Source organism: Ahaetulla prasina, chromosome 8, assembly GCF_028640845.1.
Source record: "Ahaetulla prasina isolate Xishuangbanna chromosome 8, ASM2864084v1, whole genome shotgun sequence".
Classification (NCBI taxonomy): domain Eukaryota; kingdom Metazoa; phylum Chordata; class Lepidosauria; order Squamata; family Colubridae; genus Ahaetulla; species Ahaetulla prasina.
Window position 1 is genome coordinate 70,064,155 of NC_080546.1, and position 24,271 is coordinate 70,088,425.

The following is a 24,271-nucleotide window of genomic DNA, read 5'->3' on the forward strand; positions in this document are numbered from 1 at the left end:
AGAAAATGAAGTGGTCGGAGAGTTTAGAATCAAACAGCAAGCATCTGCCATACAACACACCCCAGAGTTAACAATTGTTGACAAGAAAGCCAAAAAAGATAGTGAACGTGAATGAAAGAAGAAAAAGAACTGGAGCAGGTAACAAAATACAACAACCTGCAAATAGAAATAGAAGAACTGTGGTAAAAGAAAGCAAAGGTAGTACCAATAGTAATAGGCACCTTGGATGCAATTCCAAAACATCAGGAGCACTACTTGAACACCATGTCATTGGTGAAATCGCCAGCAGTGGATTGCAAAAGGCAACTTTACTTGTAACAACTTGTCCTGCGATGATAATTTTAATATTATTAAAGAATATCTACCTACCCTAGGTCCTTGGGAGAGACACTATCAGTGAATAAAAATGCCAAATCCAGTCTAAACATCTGTCTAACTGTGTGGATAACCATAGTAATTTTTAAAATTTTATATGCAACCCATGTCCCAAACCACTCTGAGCAGTTCTAATGGCATGCCACTGGGACAAAAATATTTGAACAGTTGGAAAAGATACCATATTCCTATAAGGAAGGTAAAAATGTGAAATAGGAATATTTTCTGCTTGGAAATGGAATTCTTAAGTGTTAATTGCCAATTCACATAACTTACACTTCGTTTCCTTAAAATGCAAGCATGTGCTGAATATTCAGTGTCCATCACCATGAGAGATGTCTCAGATAATATTTGATAATTAGATTATTTTATTGTCACTCATTAGGTATTTGCTTTATTGAATTGTATTAAAATGACATTGATATGAATAGGTTTCTTTCAGGAGAATGCTTACTATAATCAGGAATATAGCTTTTTTGTAAGCAGATTTGAACATAGCATCTAAGATACTAAAAATGTGTAGATTGCACCCCATCGGACAGCTCATTAGCAGTTGCTATATTTGTGATGAAAATAACAGATTATTTTACTAGCTCATGAGTGCTAACTAAAATTTCCTTCAAAAAGTACTTTTATCTGCTCTTGTTATTTTGATGTGCTCCTGGAATATACAATACTTATGTACCTTCTAATCACTTTTGCTTTCAACATGCTTAAGTGTATGTCTCCAGGATGATATAATACTTTGATTCAATTTGAAAAAGAATCTACATTTGTTCTGACGTGTGCTCCAAAGAACCTTTTTAACATTCAATCTGAAGCATTGCACATATCAAGAAGAACAATTTTTTCATGCTTACAGGAAAGGTGAAATATGGGCCTGAATGCTCCTGACCAAGTTTAATTCAATATATTGTATTCAGTCAAGCATATTCTAATGTTGTCTTTTCCCATTCTGTTCTGGCAAGTGAATTCTATAAGAAGAAATAATCACATTTCCAAATGTCATGAATGCTATAAAATGGCTATGTTAGAAGCAGAAATTATTGGCTGGTCTTTCAACTTGAAAACATTTATTTATATTATTAGTTTTCATATTAAGAGTGGAGGGAATATACTGCACAAATCCGCTTATGAACTCTTCTAATTTTAGCCAAATTATCCTGGCTTTCTGAGTTACCATAAGAAAGACTGAAGGGCAGGAGTGTTACTAGTTCCATTGCCAGCATACAAACAAATCCACCATACAAACTTCACTGTAAATACTTCCTGAACATTCTCCTGAGAATATCTGCTAGTCTGCAAATCCCAAGTACTAATATTATTGATTAATAACACATTCGGTAATCAAAATCTTCAAGAAACTTGGTGCTATAGATTCCAAGAGGAATCTTATTTATTATCTCCATTGTTTTTAACAAAGTTTTCTTCTATTTGTTAATTAATTCACTTATTAATTAATAAGAATAAAAGACCAATAAAGTAAATGTTGTGAAGTCAACTGAATGTTGTTTTCATTGAATATATGCACACATGGAAATGTAATAGTTATTTGAAAGATGAAAGGCTATTTTCAAAGCAGTTATGATTTGACCCAAGATTTGACTATTCCCAACATTATTCAGATAAATAGGCCCATCAGAAAATATCTGATGAGAATAATTTGTGTTGTTTGACATGAGCATGATTGTAGATACCAGGTAAAAAGGTAAATAAATTGTAAATAAATTGTAAAAAGGTAAATAAATTGTAGATACCAGGTAAAAAGGGCTTTTGGAGTGGCTCAGACTGCTAAGACAGTCTGTTATTAACAGCAGCTGCTTGCAATTACTGCAGGTTCAAGTCCCAACAGGCCCAAGGTTGACTCAACCTTCCATCCTTTATAAGGTAGGTAAAATGAGGCCCCAGATTGTTGGGGGCAATAAGTTGACTTTGTATATAATATACAAATGGATGAAGACTATTGCTTGACATAGTGTAAGCCGCCCTGAGTCTTCGGAGAAGGGCGGGATATAAATGCAAATAAAAAAATAAAATAAAATAAAATAAAATAGTAGCTTTTAAATTCAAGAATAAAAATTCCTGTAAGCTTTAGTTCTCAGACATGCTAACTTTGTTTTTGCCAATTTAGTGCTGATGGTAGTTAAGAAGATATGGAGTATTATGACTTTGTATAATATTTTGCCAATGTTAGAAGAAGAAAAAACAAAATGTATGCATATAAGAGCCGTGGTGCCGTAGTAGTTAGAATGCAGTATTGCAGGCTAATTCTGCCAACTGCCAGCAGTTCAGTTCTGACCAGCTCAAGGTTGACTTAGCTTTCTATTTTTCCGAGGTCAGTAAAATGAATACCCAGATTGTTGGGGACAATAGGCTTTAAATCACATAGAGAGGCTATAAAGCACTATGAAGCGGTATATACAGTAAGTCTAAGTGCTATTGCTATATGATGTTATTTCATCAAGAAATTCACATTGATTATTATACACAGACATTTTAAATGAGGCATAGTGAATAATACGTAGTCCCCTCTCCTGGGTATTTTTACATTCTTTTTGCGATAAAAATGGCAGTGATGAGGTTTTTTGAATCCAGATGTTGCCAAATTCAATCCATGTTCTGTCAGTAAGACAGAAATGCTGCTGTTTGAATCCATATAGTTAATTCAGTGTCATGCTCACATGTATTTCAAGTATAAATAAATAAGAAATAAATAAATATATACATATATACATACATATTACAATATATTACTGATACCTTCCAAAAATATTTTTGTTGCCATTTCTATTTCAGTAGTGAAGAGTATAAATTTTTTTATATACTTTCAAAAAAGTTTATTCCTTTGGGAATAATTATCTTAGGAATGTATCCTATTGTTCAACATTGTGAGCTAGACAACTTGTGAGCTAGACACTGAATCGCAATACATTTTATTACATAAGGAATAGAATAGAATAGAATAGAATAGAATAGAATAGAATTGGTCAAGTGTGATTGGACACACAAGGAATTTGTCTTGGTGCATATGCTCTCGATGTATATAAAAGAAAAGATACATTCGTCAAGAATCATAAGATACAATACTTAGTAATAGTCATAGGGAAACAGTCAATATGAATCTTAAGGATACCAGCAACAAGGTTACAATCATACAGTCATAAATGGGAGGAGATGGGTGATAGGAATGATGAGAAGGTTAATAGTAATGCAGGCTTAGTAACTAGTTTGACAGTGTTGAGGGAATTATTTGTTTAGCAGAGTGATGGCGTTCAGGAAAAAATTGTTCCTGTCTATTTGTTCTGGTGTGCAGTGCTCTATAGCATTGTTTTGAGAGTAGGAGTTGAAACAGTTTATGTCCAGGATGCGAGGGGTCTGTAAATATTTTCACAGCCCTCTTTTTGATTTGTGCAGTATGTAGTCCTAAATGGAAGGCACGTTGGTAGCAATTGTTTTTTCTGCAGTTCTAATTATCCTCTGAAGTCTGTGTCTGTCTTGCTGGGTTGCAGAACCAAACCAGACAGTTATAGAGGTGCAGATGACAGACTCAATAATTCCTCTGTAGAACTGAATCAGCAGCTCCTTGGGCAGTTTGAGCTTTCTGAGTTTGCACAGAAAGAACATTCTTTGTTGTGCTTTTTTGATGACATTTTTGATGTTAGCTGTCCAGTGTAGGCCTTGAGATATGGTAGAACCTAGAAATTTGAAGGTCTCTACTGTTGATACTGTATTTTCTAGTATTGTAAGAGGTGGTAGTATGGGAGGATTTCTCCTAAAGTCCACCACCATTTCTACGGTTTTGAGTGTGTTCAGTTCCAGATTGTTCTGATCACATCACGAGGCTAGTTGTTCAACCTCATTATTGTCTTGAATGAGACCGATCACTGTTTCATCTGTGAACTTCAGTAGTTGCAGGAGATGCAGTCATTGGTATACAGAGAGAAGAGAAGTGGAGAGAGCACACAGCCTTGTGGGGGCCCTGTGCTAATTCTACAGATATCTGATGTGATTCTGCTTAGCTTCACCTGCTGCTTCCTGCTTGTTAGGAAGCTTATGATCCATTTACAAGTGTGTTCAGGTACTGCTAGCTGGTTTAGCTTAGTTAGACAAATGTCTGGAATGATGGTGTTGAATGCTGAACTAAAGTCTACAAAGAGGACCCTTGCATAGGTCTTTGGAGATTCAAGATATTGCAGGATGTAGTGCAGAGCCATATTAACAGCATCATCTGTTGATCTATAATAAATAAATAAAATATGTAAGCGGTAGCTCAGTGGCTAAGATGCTGAGCTTGTCAATCGAAAGGTCAGCAGTTCGAATCCCTAATACCACGTACAGGATGAGCTCCCGTTACTTGTCCCAGTTTCTGCCAACCTAGCAGTTTAAAAGCATGTAAAAAATGCAAGTTGAAAAATAGGGACTACCTTTGGTGGGAAGGTAACAGTGTTCTGTGCACCTTTAGCATTTAGTCATGTCTGCCACATGACCACAGAGACATCTTCGGACAGCGCTGTCTCTTCAGCTTTGAAATGGAGGTGAGCACTGCCCCCTAGAGTCGGGAACAACTAGCACATATGTGCGAGGGGAACCTTTACCTTGTAACCTTGGAAGCAACAAACATGCAAGGAATGAACACATTTTGTTCTGAAAGTTTTTAAAATATTGCTTTACATATACTGTTCTGGCATTTAATTACAAAAATTTGGAATCTTTAAATCTGCCATTAACATGCAATGCTCCCAATTACAATTTGTCCCTTCACCAGCTGTTTCTTTTTTCCTTTTATTCAAAAAGTTTTACAAAAAAAAATTCCCCTTTCCCCAACCCCTCCTTCACTAATCCCTCCCCTCCCCTGACTTCCCGGAACAAGCACAAGGTATAGTTAAAAATAAAACAAACATATGCTAAGAAAATTTTCCCCAAAACTATTATACCAATTTTCCCTCTCTAGCTCTGACTTCCTCCTAACATAACCAAAATCCTTCAAAAAAATAAAAAAATAACAATTAACAGTAATAAAATATATAAATCAATAGAACAAATTAATCCTAAAGTATTTAAAACTAGCTAAAGCATAAAAATCCAATCCAATTCAGAGAATATCTCCCTTATAGCTTCTATAACCATATAATTTTCCCCCCAGGTCTTTCTTACATAAGATCTTTCGAGAATATTCTATTTAAAATTCAGGGCAACACATTATAAAATTTCAATACAGAAAATTACAATATCTATTCTTTAGTCCTTCCTCGTCAAAATTCAGTATAAATCCAAATATCTAGTCTTTTATGATAGATATAAAACATATAATCAACCCATTTCTTCCAGATCTTCCTCACATATTGTCTTTCCGGGACACTAATATTTTTGTCTGTTAATATTTAAAAAAAAACCTTGTTTCAAGGATAATACTTTTGTCTCTCGCCATTTTTTTTGATGTATTAATCTCTGTCTTTTCTTCATTACTCCTTTTGAAAAGTCAGTCACAATATTTCCTAGTAGTTCCTTATGTCCAAGAATCCACAAATTACCGCCGTATATTCCATCAGTCCAAAAAGAGAACTCTTGGAAAGCATTAACTCTGTGAGTTTTTTCGGTTCAGGAGACAGCCTCCTGTAGCACAAATTCAGGCATTTCATCCAAACTATTTAAAGGAAACTTCTTCACATCAACTTGTTTATTCACGATCATATCTTCATATTTATCCACTTTTGTTTGTATCTCCTCCATTCCATTTTCCAAGTCCTGATTACACTGGTTAATTTCCTCCAAGCTCTCATCCAAAACGTCCCCATTTTTTATCAATTCGTATTTTTAAAGAATTAAATACATTCTTTCTGTGTAATCCTGTATAAAGTCACGAATCCATTCTTCTGAAAGAACCTTCATGGCAAAGTTCTTGCTGAAAATCCCCTTATAAAATACTTAAACAACGTAATATAATCCAACAATCCACAGTCCAACATAATAAGATAAAATCTCCATTCAGTTTCGATTTTGCAGCAAGGCTCCTTTCCTTTCCCTTTCCTTTATCGCTCTACTTTCAGTTGGTCTCAAACGCCATTTTAAACAGTTAAAGGAAGGGGGGGGGAAATTTCTCTTTTTAAAGAAGGTGGAAGTCAGGAAATCAAAAATACTTGCAAACCAATAATTGTTCACTCATGCTTCTTCCGTCTGCTTATAGAAATCCACAAAAAAAAAATCAATTGTTAGCAGAAGTGGACACCTTCCTCTTTTCCTGCTTTTGCAGGAGCGCGCTGAATACTGGAGATTAAAGGAGGATTCAATGGGATTCGACCTTTCGGGACTTTGCATAACAAAAACAAAGCCCCTAGGGGAATCTACCACTCTCCCCCCTGCTCTTTCTCTCTCTTTCAACCAGAGAGGGAAATTGAAGCTGGGAACAGCTGTTCGTTGCTGTTTTCACCGGCTTTTACCATATCCAGTGCGGAGTGCCATAAATTAGCATCCAGCGATAAAGGTGGCGCCAAGCGGAAGTCCCTTCACCAGCTGTTTCTTTCTCAAGCTCAAACAAAAGTTCTGAACATTTATAATAAATGGGGCATGTAACATTTTGTTCATACTACAAATATTATTTTATATAATACCAACTGTTCTAAAAGATTCTGAGAAAAACAGCAATAAAACTGTTCAGAATTTTGTTTTTCTCTATTTTTTTCTCTAATTTTCTCTAATATTGTTCTTGATATTATGTAACACTATGTTCTCAATCTCAGCAACACACTGGCTGGAGAATTCTGGAAGTTTGAAGTCAACACATCTTAAAGTTCTTCAGATTGAGAAGCACTGCTCTAATTAGCTCACTTACATATTTCTACTTAAGTATTAACATGTTCTGTGATTTAGTTTCAAATGTTTGGTATGGCATCTGGTATAATTCTCATTAGCTTTTTGGTTTGAAGTAATGTTTCTAGTCTTCCTCCCCATGTTTAAGCTTTGCTAATAACTCTAGAGAAAAGTATTTCAAATATTCTGGTCCCAAGCTATTTAGAGCTTTATAGATAATAACCATCTCAAATTGGTGTGAAAATAAAGCCGGAAAAGAATCAGCGTGATATGATTCAAATACTAAACTCCAGAAAGCAGCCTAGCAGTCATATTTATTAGTACCTGCAGTTCTTCACCCTTTAAGGGCAGCTTCATGTTTCTATCCATATCAAAAGATACAGTCATTACTAAAGACATGAATAATAATAAGCAGATCTGAATTCTCCAAGAGGGAGAACTGTCATTTCATTGAAACAGATCCACACAATGGAAGTGCAGAAAGAATACAGCCCACCCAGAACAAGCCATTCCTGTATCAGGTTTTTATATATTAGTTATCTTTTATATTTCTTTGCCTCTTTTATTATTATTATTTTTGTCACAACAGTATATACAAGCATAAGCATGAAGTAACTATATAATATATAAGCATATATACGAGTATAAGTATGTAATAACTATACAAATTGGATATAATGAAAGGAAACAGTAGGACAGGAACGGTAGGCACATTTGTGCTCTTATGCACGCCCTTACAGACCTCTTAGGAATGGGGTGAGGTCAACAGTAGACAGTTTTTAGTTAAAACTTTGGGGATTTTGAGTAGATATCACAGAGTCTGGTAGTGTGTTCCAAGCATTAATAACTCTGTTACTGAAGTCATATTTTCTGCAATCAAGATTGAAGCAGTTAACGTTACGTTTAAATCTATTGTTTGCTCTTGTATTGTTGTGATTGAAGCTGAAGTAATCCTCAACAGGAAGGACATTGCAATAGATGATTCTATGAGTTAAATATAGGTCCTGTCGAAGGCGGCGGACATTGCTTGTTATTACACTCAGAGCTTGTTATTACATATGAAATTCATTGAGAAACCTGGATTGCTTTGTTCTTTTTTACAGCTCCTTAGGAATGAGATAAAAGAAAAATATTTGCAGACCTCAGTCTTTAATCCTGGATTCCACCTTCCTGTGGGACATTGTAAATGTTAAATAGAATAGTCTGGTTAAAAGTTCCTACTTATTCCATAAACTGAGAATGGGCAATTGTGTGGTATGCTAAAATCCATACTCTAAAAAAGACTGGGCAGGACAAAATGATTAAAATGAAACCAAGCAAAGCATGATTCCAGAGAAAATATAGAAAACTATATAATACAATGGAAGTCACAAGTGACTGGCCAATTTTTGTGACCTTTTAGTGAGCTTTTTTGTAGGATGGGCAAGAATATTTTGCTTATATAGCAATATTTAAGTTTTCTTTATTTTTCCAAAGTGAAAAATTGAAATATAAGCTAGATCTGTTAAGGTGGAAGCTTATTTAGTTATCTTGAATTGTTCATGTCAATGGTGATGTTCAACATTGCATGTCTTGGCTAGTTGTTGTTCGTTGCGAAGTCGTGTCCGACCCATCACAACCCCATGGACAACATTCCTCCAGGCCTTCCTATCCTCTACCATCCTCTGGAGTCCATTTAAGCTCATGCCTACTGTTCAGTGACTCCTTCCAGCCACCTCATTCTCCGTCGTCCCGTTCTTCTTTTGCCCTCAATCTTTCCAAGCATTAAGCTCTTCTCCAGTGAGTCTTTCCTTCTCATTAGGTTTCATCTTCAGGATCTGGCCTTCTAAAGAGCAGTCAGGGTTGATCTCCTCTAGGACTGACTTGTTTGTTCGCCTTGCAGTCCAACGGACTCACAGGAGTCTTGACTAATGGTACCCAAATCAAATGGAAAGAATTCAAAGCTGACAATTAGAAATAGTAGTGAACTCATCATTCTAAGCCATAGACTTTTTAGGAAACAAATTTGCATTTGTACAAAACTCTCACTGGCAACTCAGATTCAACGGCAAGATAATTTATGTTGCTAAATCCAGGGGACAGTTAATATTTCCAAGGATACTTGTTTGTTTGTCAAATTCATAGGACCGCCCATCTCAGAATAAATGACTCTGGGCAGTTTACAGGGGAAAAAAGTATAAAACAATAAACATGCCAAACAGAGTCATATTCTCTTCTTTTGCTTGAAGCAAAATATGGAGTATGTATAGTTGGGCTGTCACAGAGAGTTAGTAATGAAGTATACCACAATCAGAAGAGTTCTTAAATAAATAAACATCTATTCTGTGTCTTGGCAAGCTTGCACTGATCAGCCCCAATTTGTAGAGCTAGTTTATGCTAGGGATTTTTCTACTTTTGAGTAGACAAGCCTAGATCCAGTATAACTTCCCACTTTTCTTTTTCTGCCTTCAAATTTTCTACAGCAGGTTACAGCAGTTTGTGGTATGCATAGATAAGATTCTGGTGCAAAGTCCAGGTCCAGTAGCATCCATTATCCTATAAAGCATAATACTATATGAATAATTCAATTATTATAGAAACTTGAACATAGAAAATTATTTAGAAATATTTAGCAATATAATTGAATCTGTGTATGACTCCAAACAAGTTGGATGATTTGAGGAACCCAGCATGAGACATAAAGTAAACTCTATACTTGCTTCTTTGATGGACCAAGCAAAAGTTTCTCTTTCTTTGTAGAGCCCTAGAATAGTGCTGAATTGCTTAGATAAAGGACCAAATGCCTTCCTTAAAAAACATGGTCCTCTGGTTGAATCATCAAATAGAGTCCTTTTTAGGAAACAAAAGTATGCTTAATCAATGGTTGAGAGTGAGTTGGTTTTCATGGCAGATTAAGCTGTAATTCTCAATTTAAGGCTTGAAAACTTCAGCTGCATAATTGGCTGTTTTGTATGTCACTTTAGACACACACTGGGATTATCATTTCTGGGCCGGATTAATTTGGATTATCATCCAATGCAATAAAAAGAACGAGAAAACTTTTCAGCACTTTGGTATCTAATGGCCATCTGATCTTTGCCATGGTCAAATTTGGTGAGCCTACATTCAGAACGATCCATTCTGTTGCAACAAAGGCAGAGACTAGCAAGTTTAAAGCTGGGTGATGTAAAATGTACTGCAGGTCCTAGTTTTGGATGAGAGATGGTAATTCAAATATATGATATAAAAGAAAAAAAATCACATTGTCAATTGTCAGAAATACAAAAAGCTATTACAATATATAAAATATTTTATGGAAGAACAGCAGCAGGCTTCATGACTACATGAGGCCATATATACATGGTTAAAAAAGAAGAAATGAAGAGTCAGTATGTGGTTATTTTAATCCTATGCATGCTTTCCTGGGGAAAAGCCTGGCCGTATTTAGTGAAATATGAGGGGGATAATTAGCAGCATCACATTTAGTGTATGCATGTATTACTAGAGATGTGGAAAACTGTTATTGCTACCATTTTCTGGTAATCCTGTTTTTTCTGCCCAGATCTGGTAGCATTGAATTACCCCTTCACTTTTTATTTTCTCCATTCAGTTTCATTCCCCTTATTTTTTCTCTTTCAAGTGTAATTACACTTCCTTCTTGCTCAGTCTCCATATTCATTTTTCTTCTTTGTATTGTTTTTTCTGGAAAGAGCACATGTGTTTTTGTGTATGAGTAAGTGTTATTGGGGATGTGGTGGCTCAATGGCTAAGACGCTGAGCTTGTCGATCAGAAAGGTCGGCAGTTTGGCAGTTCAAATTCCTAGTGCCACGGAACAGAGTTCCCGTTACTTGCCCCGGCTTCTGCCAACCTAGCAGTTCGAGAGCATGTAAAATGCAAGTAGAAAAATAAGGTCCACCTTTGGTGGGAAGGTAACAGCGTTCCGTGTGCCTTCAGCGTTTAGTTTTGCAAATCACATGACCATGGAATCATCAGATAGTGCTGGCTCTTCAGCTATGAAATGGAGATGAGCACCACCCCTAGAGTTGGGAACAACTAGCACATATGTGTGTGGGGAACCTTTACCTTTACCTTAAGTAAGTGTTTGTAATAAATATAGAGAAATTAGGATGGGGGAAAGGGATAAACCATTTTTTTTTTAAAAATTGCAGTTTTAACCAATACTTCTTAATTCAATTTACTTTTCTTTGCGCTATCACAGACTTTTTTGGAAATATGGTTTCTTGAAAAATATTTAGACAAGGAGTAAATCTAGAATTGGAGTATCTTAGAATTAGCAGTTCTAGATGGATTACATGGAGAACTTGGAAAATGCACTTAATTTCTGCCTGTGTTTCCATTACTACTTTCTGTCTGTTCTTTCTTTTAATCATGTTAAATTCAGAATCGTCTTTCCTTTGGATAAATATGATAAAATTGTGTTCATCCAAGTGTTCCTCAAAGATTTAGCTGATATAAATTACTAGCAAATCTAATGATGCTGATGATTAAATAATGGCTAATTTATTTACTATAGATGTTTTCCTATTTTTCATGACTATATAATCATGATAAATATACTCATTACTAGAATATCAGCTTACTGATCTAATCAAGGTGATATCACTGAATGACTTTCACTCATAAGAGGTAACCAATGTATCACCTCAGTTTTCAAATTATTTAAACCAAGCCAATAATATAATTTCTCTGTGGTACTCAGCTGGACTTCTTTCCCAATTCTGCATCATTAGAACCTGTACAATTAAAAAAATTAAGAAGTCTTCAAATCCCTGTGTTTCTAATGCCACCTTGCAACTTGAAAAATTCAAATCATCAGAACCTGATGGATTACATACCAGAATTCTGAAGGAGCTGGTAGACATGATCTCATAACCATTGAACCATATCTTACCTGGAGCATTGGGAACTGTCATAGAACTGGAAAAGAGCTGATGTTGTTCTCATCTTCAAAAAAAGAGAGAAAAACAGATCCAGGAAGCTACAGACCAATCAATCTGACATTAACACTTGGAAAGATCCTAAAAAGATAATCAAACAACCAATCTGTGAACCTAGAAGCAAGCCAAGTTATAACCAGAAGCCAATATGGGTTGTTAAAATCATGCCAAACAAATACTACTTCATTCTTTGACAAAGTGACTAAATTAGTGGACCAGTGAATAGTATACTTGGATTTTAGTAGTTAGAAAAATGTGGGATAGACAGCATGATCACCCAATGGATATGTAACTGGATGACAAACTGCATTTAATATGTAGTATTTAATGGAAATACATCTACATGGAGGAAAGCTCTTCAGCATCTTCATAAAATGATTTAGATGAGGGAATTGAAGGAGAACTCATCAAATTTGCAAACAACACCAAGCTGGCAAAAATAGCTAATACCCCAGAAGATATGCTCAAGATCCAGACTTAAACACTGGGTCCTATCTACCAAAATGAAATTTCATGGAAAGAAAAGTAAGGTTTTTACACTTAGACAAGAAAAACCAAATGTACAGGTACATATTTGTGAAACCTGGCTCAATAACAATAACTGTGAGAGGGAACTTGGACTCCTAGTGGACAATCACTTAAATATGAGCAACAATGTGCTGCAGCCTCCAAAAAAGCCAATGCAATCCTAGGCTGCTTTAACAGAGGGATAGACTCAAGATCACATGAAATGTTAGTACCACTTTATAATGCCTTGATAAAACCACACTTGGAATACTGCATCCAGTTTTGGTTACCACTATATAAAAATATATTGAGACTTCAGAAAAAGTACAGAGAAGAGCAACAAAGATGGTTAGGGGGCTGAAATTTATGAAGAATAGTTGCAGGAATTGGGTATGTCTAGTCTAGTGAAAAGAAGAACTATAGGTGACATGATAACAGTGTTGCAATATTTGAAGGACTGTCACAAAGAAGAGCAGACAACCTATTTTACAAAACACCAGAAGGCAAGACAAGAAGTAGTGGATGGAAACTAATCAAGGTGAAAAGCAACCTAGAACTAAGGAGAAATTTCCCAACAGTGAGAACAATTAACCTGTAAAATGGTTTGCCTTCAGAGATTGTGGTGCTTCATCTCACAAACAATGCAATAGTTCATGATAAACATCAAACCATATACTCATTCTAGAATTTTGATTGCTATTCCACAGACTCTGGCACCATTATATGTTGCAATGGGGTTGGTATCTGAAAGCAATAGTGTGGCATAAAATTGTCATATGCACCCTGTTATTTATATAATAATTGTGATATGTCAATATCTTTGCAGTACAGGCACTGGAGAAGGACATGCTCTTTTGTTTTGTGTCTCCAAAGCTACAAAGCCATTGTCTCTTTGAATAAAGAAACTTCAACAAGAATGATTAGAGGGCTGGAGACTAAAATATATGAAGAACAGTTACAGGAACTGGGAATGTCTAGCCCAAAGAAAAGAAGGAGACATGGTAGCAGTCTTCCAATATTTGAGGGGATCCTACAAAGATGAGGGGGTCAAACTATTTTCCAAACCACCAAAAGGCAAGGCAACATATAATGGATAGAAACTAACCAAGGAGAGAAGCACACCCGTTCTGGTTTTTGTCCCACTTAATTGCAGGCTCTGCTTGTTTTGTACTGAATCCACTGCACTTCTAGCAATGCAGGAGGGACAAGGGGGTTTTGTGTTTCAGCTGGCTTGTCTCAAAACTCTGAGATGTTATTTTCTTATATTAGCAATCCTAAAAGTAATCCAAATTCAATTAAAAAAATTAGCATTTTGTTGTTTTTGTATTGCTTATAATTAGCCAAAGATATTTACTTATAAGTAATAAATATAAAACATAATTATAATTCAAAAACAAGTACTATTTGATAGTATCTACCAAATACAAAATCTACCATAATACAAAGACATATTTAAATAAAAATGATGACGCCTTAGAAAGAAATACAAAGGGGAAAAATTATTCCCATTTTATTTCTTTGGAAATGGGTTTCATTAAAAGATATAACAAAAATGGTAAGGCACTGGTTTAAAAAAATTATAATCAAAATACAATGCAAAATGTTTCAACTTTAATATTTAATGGTTAAACTTCAAAACTTTTACACAAATGCTTTAAAAATAGAAGCAAAGACTAAACCCATACATTTATTTAGAAAAATGCCTACTTAATTATATAAATCAGATGGATCCAGAAAAAAAATATAATGAGCAAATGCAATTACTGAAATATTGAAAAGTGAGATAGTAAATCTGTTATACAATAGCTGCCTGTGAAAATAGAGTTGAGTGCCAAATACTACTACTATTATTGTTATTCTTATTTGCAATATCCATGTTTGGGTATGAAACTTTCCTATATGCATTAAAGCAACCTATTGACTCCATCCTATATCGTAATAGAAACCATTAATTTAAATATCACTGATTTTAAGTCATGACTACGTCTGCAGGGGTAAACAATTATATCCCATGAAATCAATGCCATGCTTACACAGAAGAGGAACAATAGGAAAATGCGTACATTACTTTACTATTTGAACATCTAAAATAACGTTGTTTAGATTATTTCTTACTTCCACCAGACTCTGAAAGTAGACATATTTCTATTTTTATTTGTGTTTATTTATTCGTCTTTTCAAAATTAATACCAGAAGTACTTTATAAATTAATAAAGATGTTACCCTTTTTATTGCCGTTTACATGCAGATATATCTGAATCACCTGAACAAAACACCAATATTTTACAGAGAAGTGCTTTGTTTTCAATTCACAGATTAGTACCCCATCATCATCAACAAAGGTGTATTTCTATCTCTACCAATTTCTATAAGAACACATAAGGTGTCCTAAACTTAGAAGAATTACATTATGGTGTCTCTTTACTCTTTTGTTTTATTATATTTCTATTTTTGTATTGTTTTTATTTTATCAATTTTGTTTTACTGTATTAACATTTTCCTTTAGTCTGGTCTTTAAGTCTAAGTATTTTAGGTTTGATATGAAAATTAAAGTCTTAGCACTTTTTGCTTATTGTTCCTTTTTCTTTCCTTTTTTGTTATCTTGCTGATTATTGCCTATAGTTGAATTTGAGTTAGTTAATTGAGTTAGTTGAGTTTGATTTTATTTGATTTAATACAAGAAATAAAGCATCATTTATACACTGATATTCACACCTTCAAGTGCAATAGTTTTGCACTTAAGAAATGTTATAACACATCAATATGTTAATTTCTTTGTCCAATAAACTATCAAAAGAGTTGTAGATTTGCTAAGAAAGTGGTAATGATTCAGATTATTCTTTTTTCTATAACACAAAATACATTTTTCTAACTTCCAAAATCCCCCCCTCCTCCTCTCTCTGTGTCTCTCTCTGTCTCTGTCTCCATCCCCCACTTCCTCCCTCCCTCCTTCTCCTGTATTGTCTGGATTCCACCTTGTAGAATACTTACATGTTGTTAAGGAATAATATTGTCCCACATTAAATAATTATAGGACTACTCTATATTTGTATTTAGAAGCAGTAATCTTAAATTGAACAATCACTTATCTTATATGGTGTGCACAAGATCACAAATTCCAAGTGACAATTATTTATCAATTTTCAATCATTCAGTTTGCTAGACAATATCCCATTCATGAATGAAAAATAGAAGTTGACAGATCTGTTAACAGGAAACAGATGTTTTCTGGTGGGGTGGTAGGGGGAAACATTAAAAAATTTTGTATTAAAATTCACTGAGAATTTTACCTTTTAGGGGAAGACATACTCAAGATCTACATAACTTTTCCTTCATCGGTTGTTTTTGAAGACACATATTACAACCAAGATCAAATATTAAAATAACCCAATTTTTATGCTAGCTATTTAATATTTATTAAATTCCATTCTAGGTATTTTTAATAGAATAGAAATAGAATTCTTTATTGACCAAGTGTGATTGGAAACGCAAGGAATTTGTCTTTGGTGTATATGCTCTCAATGTACATAAGGAGAATAAAATACATTCATCAAGATTAAAAAGATACAGCACTTAGTGATAGTCAGAGTTACTAATAAGCTATCCAAATGTACTAGGAAACAAATAAAAACAATATAAATTGAAAGACACAAGTAACATGGTTATAGTAATATGTGGGAAGAGATAGATAGTAAGAAAGAGCAGAATAAGAGTAATACAGTCTTAGTAACTTATCTGACAGTGTTGTGGGAATTAGTTGTTAAGCAGAGTGATGACATTTGGGAAAAAAATGTCCTTTTGTTCTGCTGTGCATTTGTCCTTTTGTTCTATAGTGTCATTTTGAGGGTAGAAGCTGAAACAATTAATATTCAGGATGTGAGGGTGTAATAAATGTTAAATTATACATTGTTATAATCAATGTCTTAATTGTTAGGCAATACATTGTATTGTTTGTCCTTGGGTTTAATTTAAAATTTGTAAAAATAATATTTCAGTTTCATGTATGTGAATTTATGTTATTGAAACATTTGATTTTTATATATAGGTATAGTTACGCACTACCGAGTCATATTCACTTATCTAAATACGTATCAATAGAAAATAACTTATATATTATGTACACACACACACACACACACACACACACACACACACACACACACATATCAATAGAAAATCAATTTAAACTGAAATATATTGATGCATGCTATTAATTATAATAGCAACACAAATCAAGCAAATGCTTTGAGAAATATGCTAAATTGAGTTTGTGAAAAGCTATTGCATACTACAAGCAAATGCTTCTCACTGGAATTTCAAATAATGATTTCTTTGAGTGGAAAACAGACAGAGAAATGAAGTGCTATAGTTTGTTGCTAGGCAATGCTACTAGTACGGTCTACATTTCTGCTGTGTTATCTAAAAACAAAATATAAAGCTGTTGCTTGACTGTGGCATTGTACTTGGGATTACATACACTGAAGCATGAGGTGGAATAAGGTGTTTGCTTTGGGCAGGATAGTAATTTGTTATTATCTTACATCATTTATTATTATTGTGTCTTTTCTGTCAGAGAGGAAAAGCGATGTTTGTTGGATTTTGTTTTCTTTTCCCCTTTAATTGGCAAGATAATTTCTTCAGTCTTTGGCATTATGTTATTATTTTATTTGTTATATCTAACTTATATATTCCATTTATATACCAATTTTCCACAGTTGGTTGAGGAGTGTGGGGTATGTTTCTCCACAACATCAGTCCTCTAAGGTAGGGTGCCTCACAGACAGAGAGATCTCCAAAATCACTCGGTTAGCCTTTGTGGCTAAGACAGAGTGAATTTACTGTAAGCCTCCCCAATCCAAATTCAGTACCTTAACCATTCAGGTACTCTGCCTCTGGACAGGTCTTAGGCTAGCCCTGCAGTTTTTGCACTTTTCCTGGGCCATCAATAGTTCTAGGATTAACAAACCTAACCAGATCCAAAATTAAGTCAGTCAATTAGCTATTCCAATTCATCCACTAGTCACATCTTTTTGTTTTGAGAGATTCAATCCTGAATCCTGTCCCTAAAGTATTAGACTTTTTGGTTCACTAAGGTTGTGTAAAAATTTTTTATCTGGCTCTAAATCAACAGTCCCCGGAACTTCCAGCCATAAATAATTTTATGATAAAAGACTATGTATTCTGTGTCTGGAATCCCATGCCTCCCTTGTTTTTGCCATGTTGAACATCTGCTCTCAGGTCCTTTATTTCTTCCTTGGTGTCTCTTGCTATATTATGTCTGCCAGGTTATGTTTCTTTAACTCTATCCTCCAACCATGCCAAAGTGTTTCTAATTCCATTTGTGAAATATTGGAATAAGTATACCAGAGCACAAAGGACTGAGAAGAAAATCATTGTTAAACTAATTAAATCTAATTATCATATTTTACTTTTTATATGATATGTCTCTATTATTAATATTATATGAATTGATACTGGAGTTAGTACTCTAATTTTGATATAGTCTGGGGCAGAATATAAAATATCCTTTTACTGAGGCCATTTAAAATTGTGAAATTTCAATTGATAAGGTGTTTATATTATTGTTTATGTTATACAGTATTTCAAAGCTGTTTAGAATCTTTGAGATTAGTCAAAATACATACCTACTAAATAAATTTCTGTGTAATGTGTGCATTAGGAAAGGTGTATACTATTGGAATACATTAGTAGACATACACATGTGCATGAACTTGTATATATGTGTTTTGAACAGGCTTTTTAAAAAAATCAATTTGACAAAGATACAAGTTGAAACAAATTGAAAAATCAGAGTAATTCTTATTTCAATTATATAAAATACAGAATTTTCAATAATCTTTCTTTTGCTTGTCCCATCCTTATTAAATGATTTTGGGTAGTTCAAATCCCTAGTATAGGTCTCCTGCATGAGCAGAGGGTTGGACTAGATGATCTCCAAGGTCCCTTCCGACTGTTACTGTTGTTGTTATTATTATTAAGAATCACATGCTATTTTGATGAATGTACAATAATATGAGAAATATGAGATTTGCTCCTTGTATGTTCCTAAGTATCATTATTTTAGCTGAAATCCTTGTGTCTTTTCCAATTTCATGGTATGTTACATTAACAGTGGATATATCTTTGCAATTTTTAATGTAACATTGACATTCTTAATATATTACATGGAAGAGTATCCAGTTGGTTTAAATAAGATCTACTTCTTATGTAGCTACATACACTATAATTCTATAAAGCAGTTCTTAAAAGTAAATTCCATTTAAATTTGCAAGTAAAGGTGTTCAAAATTTAGGTGCCTACAGTTTCAAGGGTGATCTTGTAAATGGTAGGGTGGTTAGGAAAAGAGGAAGAGGAAAAGGGACAGAAGAGTCATGAATACATTTGGGGTGAACTCCATTCACCATTTGACTGTGTTTCTTGAAAATTATTCCTGAGAATATTTCGATTTTGAATTAAAAATAAATTCCACTATCTGATGCAAACAATAAGCCAGGTCTAGTATGATAGATTATAATTACATTCACACTCATTTGTTTAATAAATAAAAACATGGACCACTTAACACCTAAGTTACAAACTGAACTTGTAGAGTCATTGAGCAAGGTGACCCAGAAAGATGGAAGGGTCAGTGGCTAGGACGCTGATCTTGTTGATCAAAAGGTTGGCAGTTCAGCGGTTCGAATCCCTGTATAATGGGGTGAGCTCCCGTAACTTGTTCCAGCTTCTGCCAACCTAGCAGTTTGAAAGCATGTAAAAAAATGCAAGTAGAAAAATAGGGACTACCTTTGGTGGGAAGGTAACAGCGTTCCGTGCACCTTTGGCATTGAGTCATGCCGGCCACATGACCACGGAGACGTCTTCGGACAGCGCTGGCTTTTCAGTTTTGAAACAGAGATGAGCACCGTTCCCTAGAGTCGGGAACAACTAGTGCATATGTGCAAGGGGAACCTTTACCTTTTTATTGATCAGCATTATTTAGATTTTTATGTCTGAGATGGCAATAAAAACAGAATAAACAGCATACATTTATGCTCAAGAGATTGTCTATCCTGCTCCATGACTAGAGAAAACGACCGGCTTCTACTGAATTTGGTAGTACTGATATTAAAACAGAGGATTAGCACACAATAGATAGGAACTATAATCTTCCTCCTGCTTTTATAATTTTAGTGCTATTGTGATTTTTAATTTCCTAATAAATGTTTAGATATAATACTAGAGGGATTTTAAAGCAGCACAGAGCTAGTCTATAATTGGCAATGCATAGCATTTGGAACATTTGGAAATTATTTATTAATCAGATGAAATTAAAGCAGAATATAGAGCATCCTTCCTCTGATTTTATTCATCCAAGGTCAATCTTTTGAAAGAGATTGAGAAATGATAATTAGTTCAAAGTTGCTGAGTGAGCTTCATGAGTGAAGATGTAGCAGATCCCTGATGACACATATTTTATTTAAAATAGCTTAATGTAACTTGTATATAAGATTAAGTCTCCAAGAAATATAAAATAATACAAAATAAAATGTTTGCTATGGCTCAATAATATAGCAATAGCATTTAGACTTATACACCACATCACAGTGCTTTACAGCACTTTCTAAGTCAGCATATTGCCCCCAACAATCTGGGTCCTCATTTTACTGATCTCAGAAGGATGGAACATGGAAGGCTGAGTTAACCTTAAGCCTGGTGAGATTCGATGTGCCAAATTGCAAGCAGCTGGTAGTCAGCAAAAGTAGCCTGTAGTACTGCATTCTAACCACTGCACTATCGCGGCTCACTATATATTAAGATAGTGAGTAGAGAAAGTAAGACAAACATTTTTGGGAAAAATATTTTATGGGTATTGAATAGAATGGTTGAGATATTAATCGCTTCTCGGCCTTTTGGCTAAGATCAAGTGTAGTATGGTTGAGAATCTGAATTCTTTTGACACTCCACCAAGGTTGTGGACTGCTTTTGGAAGAAGGTTATAGTACTTGGAGTTTGTGAGACCTGCACCAGCTGGGTACCTAGGAAAGAAAGACCCTCGACTCCATTTGATTGATAGTTCTTTTACTAAGAATTGCTGGTTGCAGTAAAAGTAGGCTAGGAGTAAAGTTCCCATGCAAAAGTTTACAAATTTCCCTCTTCATCTTGGCCCTCCCCCAGTTGACCAATTGTGTGCCCCATAGGTATTTGGGAAACTGCTTGGATGTTAGGAAAATTCTCATTCCTTTCCCAAGCTTAATGGCATTGAAGACTGAAACAGGCTGGTTTCTCACACTTCTGGTTTCTGTCAAACCTATCATCCCCCCTTCCCTGTTTCTCATCTCTACCCCATACATGCTTATTGCCCATTTCTTCTCTTTCCACCCAACAGTTGATGGCAGGATGATAGCAAGGCACCAAGCTGACAATGGCAGATCTGACAGCTCTCCTTCTCTGCCACCTGCCAGTATGCCTGATCTAGCTCTTGGTTCCTTGTGAGATCTGTTATCATTCCATCAATCACTCTAGACTCCTTCAATTTCTTTGCTTTATCTGCTAAGCTTCTCTTCTCTGCATTCTTTCTGTCCATGGTCAAATGATAGTTTCTTGGCATTTCCAGATGCCAGTTCTATGGAACTACTTCTTTTTTACCACAGGTTATCTTGGACCTTCAGTTTGGCTACATATTCTGTTATTATTTATATCTCTGTGGAATGGGTAGGAGAATACTTCCTATCTCCACTTCTGCCCTTCCTTTTCTCAGCTTAAATTGGTCAAGACTTTTTGTGGACTTCATTCATTAAAGGCTGCCATATTGTTTTTGTGAAGAATCTCAGCCACCTTTTGCAGGGACCATGAGGTTATTACTTAAGGTTTTTTTTTTGAGAGTGGGAGTGGGAGTGAGAGAGAGAGAGAAAGAGAGAGAGAGAGAGAGAGAGAGAGAGGGAGGGAGGATATACAATATACATCTAGGGAGAAGCAATAAAAAAGGTGTCCCTCATAACATGAAATTGGCTGACTTCAGCATCACATCAGAGCCTACTGTCGACCTCAACTGCTATGTGATAGAAATGTGACTCTGTTTTAATGTACTATTTATAGCTCTTTTATTCTTTTATTCTCTATTTGTAATTGAATAGAAAAAAAATATTTCATATATTCAGAGTCAGATTGAATGAAATCAAATGGTATAAATAGCAATTGAGTTTTTCAGGTTTATTTTAGATGGAACTGATATTAAAATTGCATTTGCTTATTGCATCCTTGCCATTTATTTATTTAATATACAGAGATCTAGTTCAGGTTCTTATTTTATTGGCTACTCTGCCTGATGAATATTATCAACTACATATTTGTATATACATATCTGGTTTCTCTGTCTCTCTCTCTCCCCCTCCCTCGCTCCCTCCCTCTCTCCCTCTCCCTCTCCCTCCCTATGCATGTATGTATGTATGCATGTAAACTGTAAAACAATCTATTAATTTTTTCTTATCTTTTCCTTTCAGTTTGCTCCCAGTTTTCAAGAGGAGTCTTTGCTATTTTTGGATTTTATGATAAGAAGTCTGTAAATACTATAACATCGTTTTGTGGAACTCTTCATGTTTCCTTCATAACACCCAGTTTTCCAACAGATGGTACACACCCTTTTGTCATTCAGATGAGACCTGACCTTAAGGGAGCACTTCTGAGCTTAATTGAATATTATCAATGGAACAAATTTGCATATCTCTATGACAGTGACAGAGGTAAGAGATTTGCCATGTATTAAAATTAATTTTATGCTAGCACAAATCTGTTTGCAATGATGAAGAAGGATTACAGTATCGATCATAGTAGAAGGTAGCACTCAGTAATGTTTTCAGCCTTAAACATTTAAGGCGAGAAGGTTGAATCATTTAAGGTGAGAAGGTTGAATCCTATAACAGTGAATGTAGTGCCTGAACTGCTATTTAATCTAGAATACTATATACAAGGAAAAGAAGAAATATACAAGTGTGTTCCTATAAATCATTGCAAAGTTCCTCTGTATAAGAATGTTGGAAGAAACGACCATCTGGGTTCAGTTCCAAGTGGGGAAAAAGACACTGGAAACATGGAGACTGCTTGGAAAGATGGTTTAATGGTGAACAGGAATCATATAGCTTGAGTTCCTGAACAGGAGCACATGACTTGCGTTCCTGAGTAGAAAAGCTGATCACATGTTTCAAGGTGTTGGGTGAAGAACCAGAGAGGAAAAGGAGAAGGAAGAGAAGAAGGGGAGAAGGGGGAGAAAGGCAGAACAAGATGCTGAGTGCCTGAGTTTATACCCTCTGTGGGGCCCCACCTTGGTGTTTCCTGTTCCTATATAAGAAATGTACACTGATTGGTTGTCAAACTCCTAGGTGGTCTAGGGGTCTTAGCTAACTTTGTAGGTTGTCTCTCAAGCTTGCTTGAGCCTTGCCATGTGGTGAGTTTCTGTTGCTAGATGGGTCCTATTGTGTTGCAGATGATGGTCCATTGACAAAGCTGGGGGAATGAGTGAGCTTGGCTGAGGCCTTAATGGCCCATTGACAAAGGTGTGAGGAGGCAGAAAGCTGCTTTGTCTTTAAAACAGGTTTCTCCATTTCTCATCCAGGGAAACACAATAATCTGCCCTATTCAATATTTCATTCTTCTAGGAGAGGGGTGAGTGCTAACTTCCAACAGTAATATATTGTAATGAAAAATCTTTTTAGAAGACTATCACTAAAGAACAGTGATTTTCACAGCATGAATATGATTAAGGAAATAAGCAGTTTCTAGACAAGACTTCCTGTGGTCATCCTGGGGACTTAAGGTTGATTGATTGTAAGAATTCTACCTATGTTCTAGTAATTATTTATGAGGATTTGTTGTAGCACAAGCCTTTCTTCCACCTTCCTTCCCTGCCTGCCTCCCTAACATGATCTGACTAACTGAAAATTAAAATGAGCAAGGCAACTTCAGTCAATAAAGCTTGGGTATCATGAAAATTAACTATTTTTTAATTAAACACATAATTGCTAGAAAAAAGATAGCTGCTGGTAAAATTACATGCCTTAGATTGCCAAAATAAAGTAGGGTTGGTTAATGGATGGGTAAATGAAAAACATTTTGTCTGGCCTGATCTAGTCCTAAGAATACAAAATATATTTTCCACATAGTTAATTGAAAGAAAATGATGCAATCTTTAGAAAAAAACATCTTGGAATAAGTTTATTTTAACATATGTGATAACATAACTTATTTGACCAAAAAACTAAATATACAAGACAATGGATTAGAGGCAATAACAACAAATACATTAGAATGTACGTAGACTTTATACTTTATACAGATATTAGTAACATTAACATATATCAGTTAAGACTTTTCTTAGAGATATAGGGCAGAATTATAAAAAATATAATACACATAAAATATTTATTATTATAGCATGAATTTCAGGCTTTATCTTAATGTCTATAAAAGGTTTAGGGATATTCTTTATATTTACCAGCATGGATGTAATAGAATTAATCAATTATACAATTATAACTAAATAATTATATTATACCTTTTAATTTTTTTCAATTGATTTCAAAATAATGTATATGTTTGTGTGTCTCAAACCCATTTCATTTAAATTTAAAGGAAAAAGATACCAAAATCT

The 24,271-nt window shown here is 34.8% G+C and overlaps 1 protein-coding gene and 1 pseudogene across 1 annotated transcript in view; both read left to right on the forward strand.

Annotated features, from left to right (window-relative positions):
- The window catches only part of GRIA2 (glutamate ionotropic receptor AMPA type subunit 2), a 95,441-nt gene that overhangs the window by 14,583 nt on the left and 56,587 nt on the right, over positions 1-24,271 (forward strand). Inside the window, exon 3 of the mRNA XM_058193672.1 lies at positions 22,128-22,367. Coding sequence (XP_058049655.1) covers positions 22,128-22,367 — 240 coding nt within the window. The remainder of the gene's footprint in view (positions 1-22,127; positions 22,368-24,271) is intronic.
- On the forward strand, positions 20,522-20,592 carry LOC131203590 (U2 spliceosomal RNA; annotated as a pseudogene).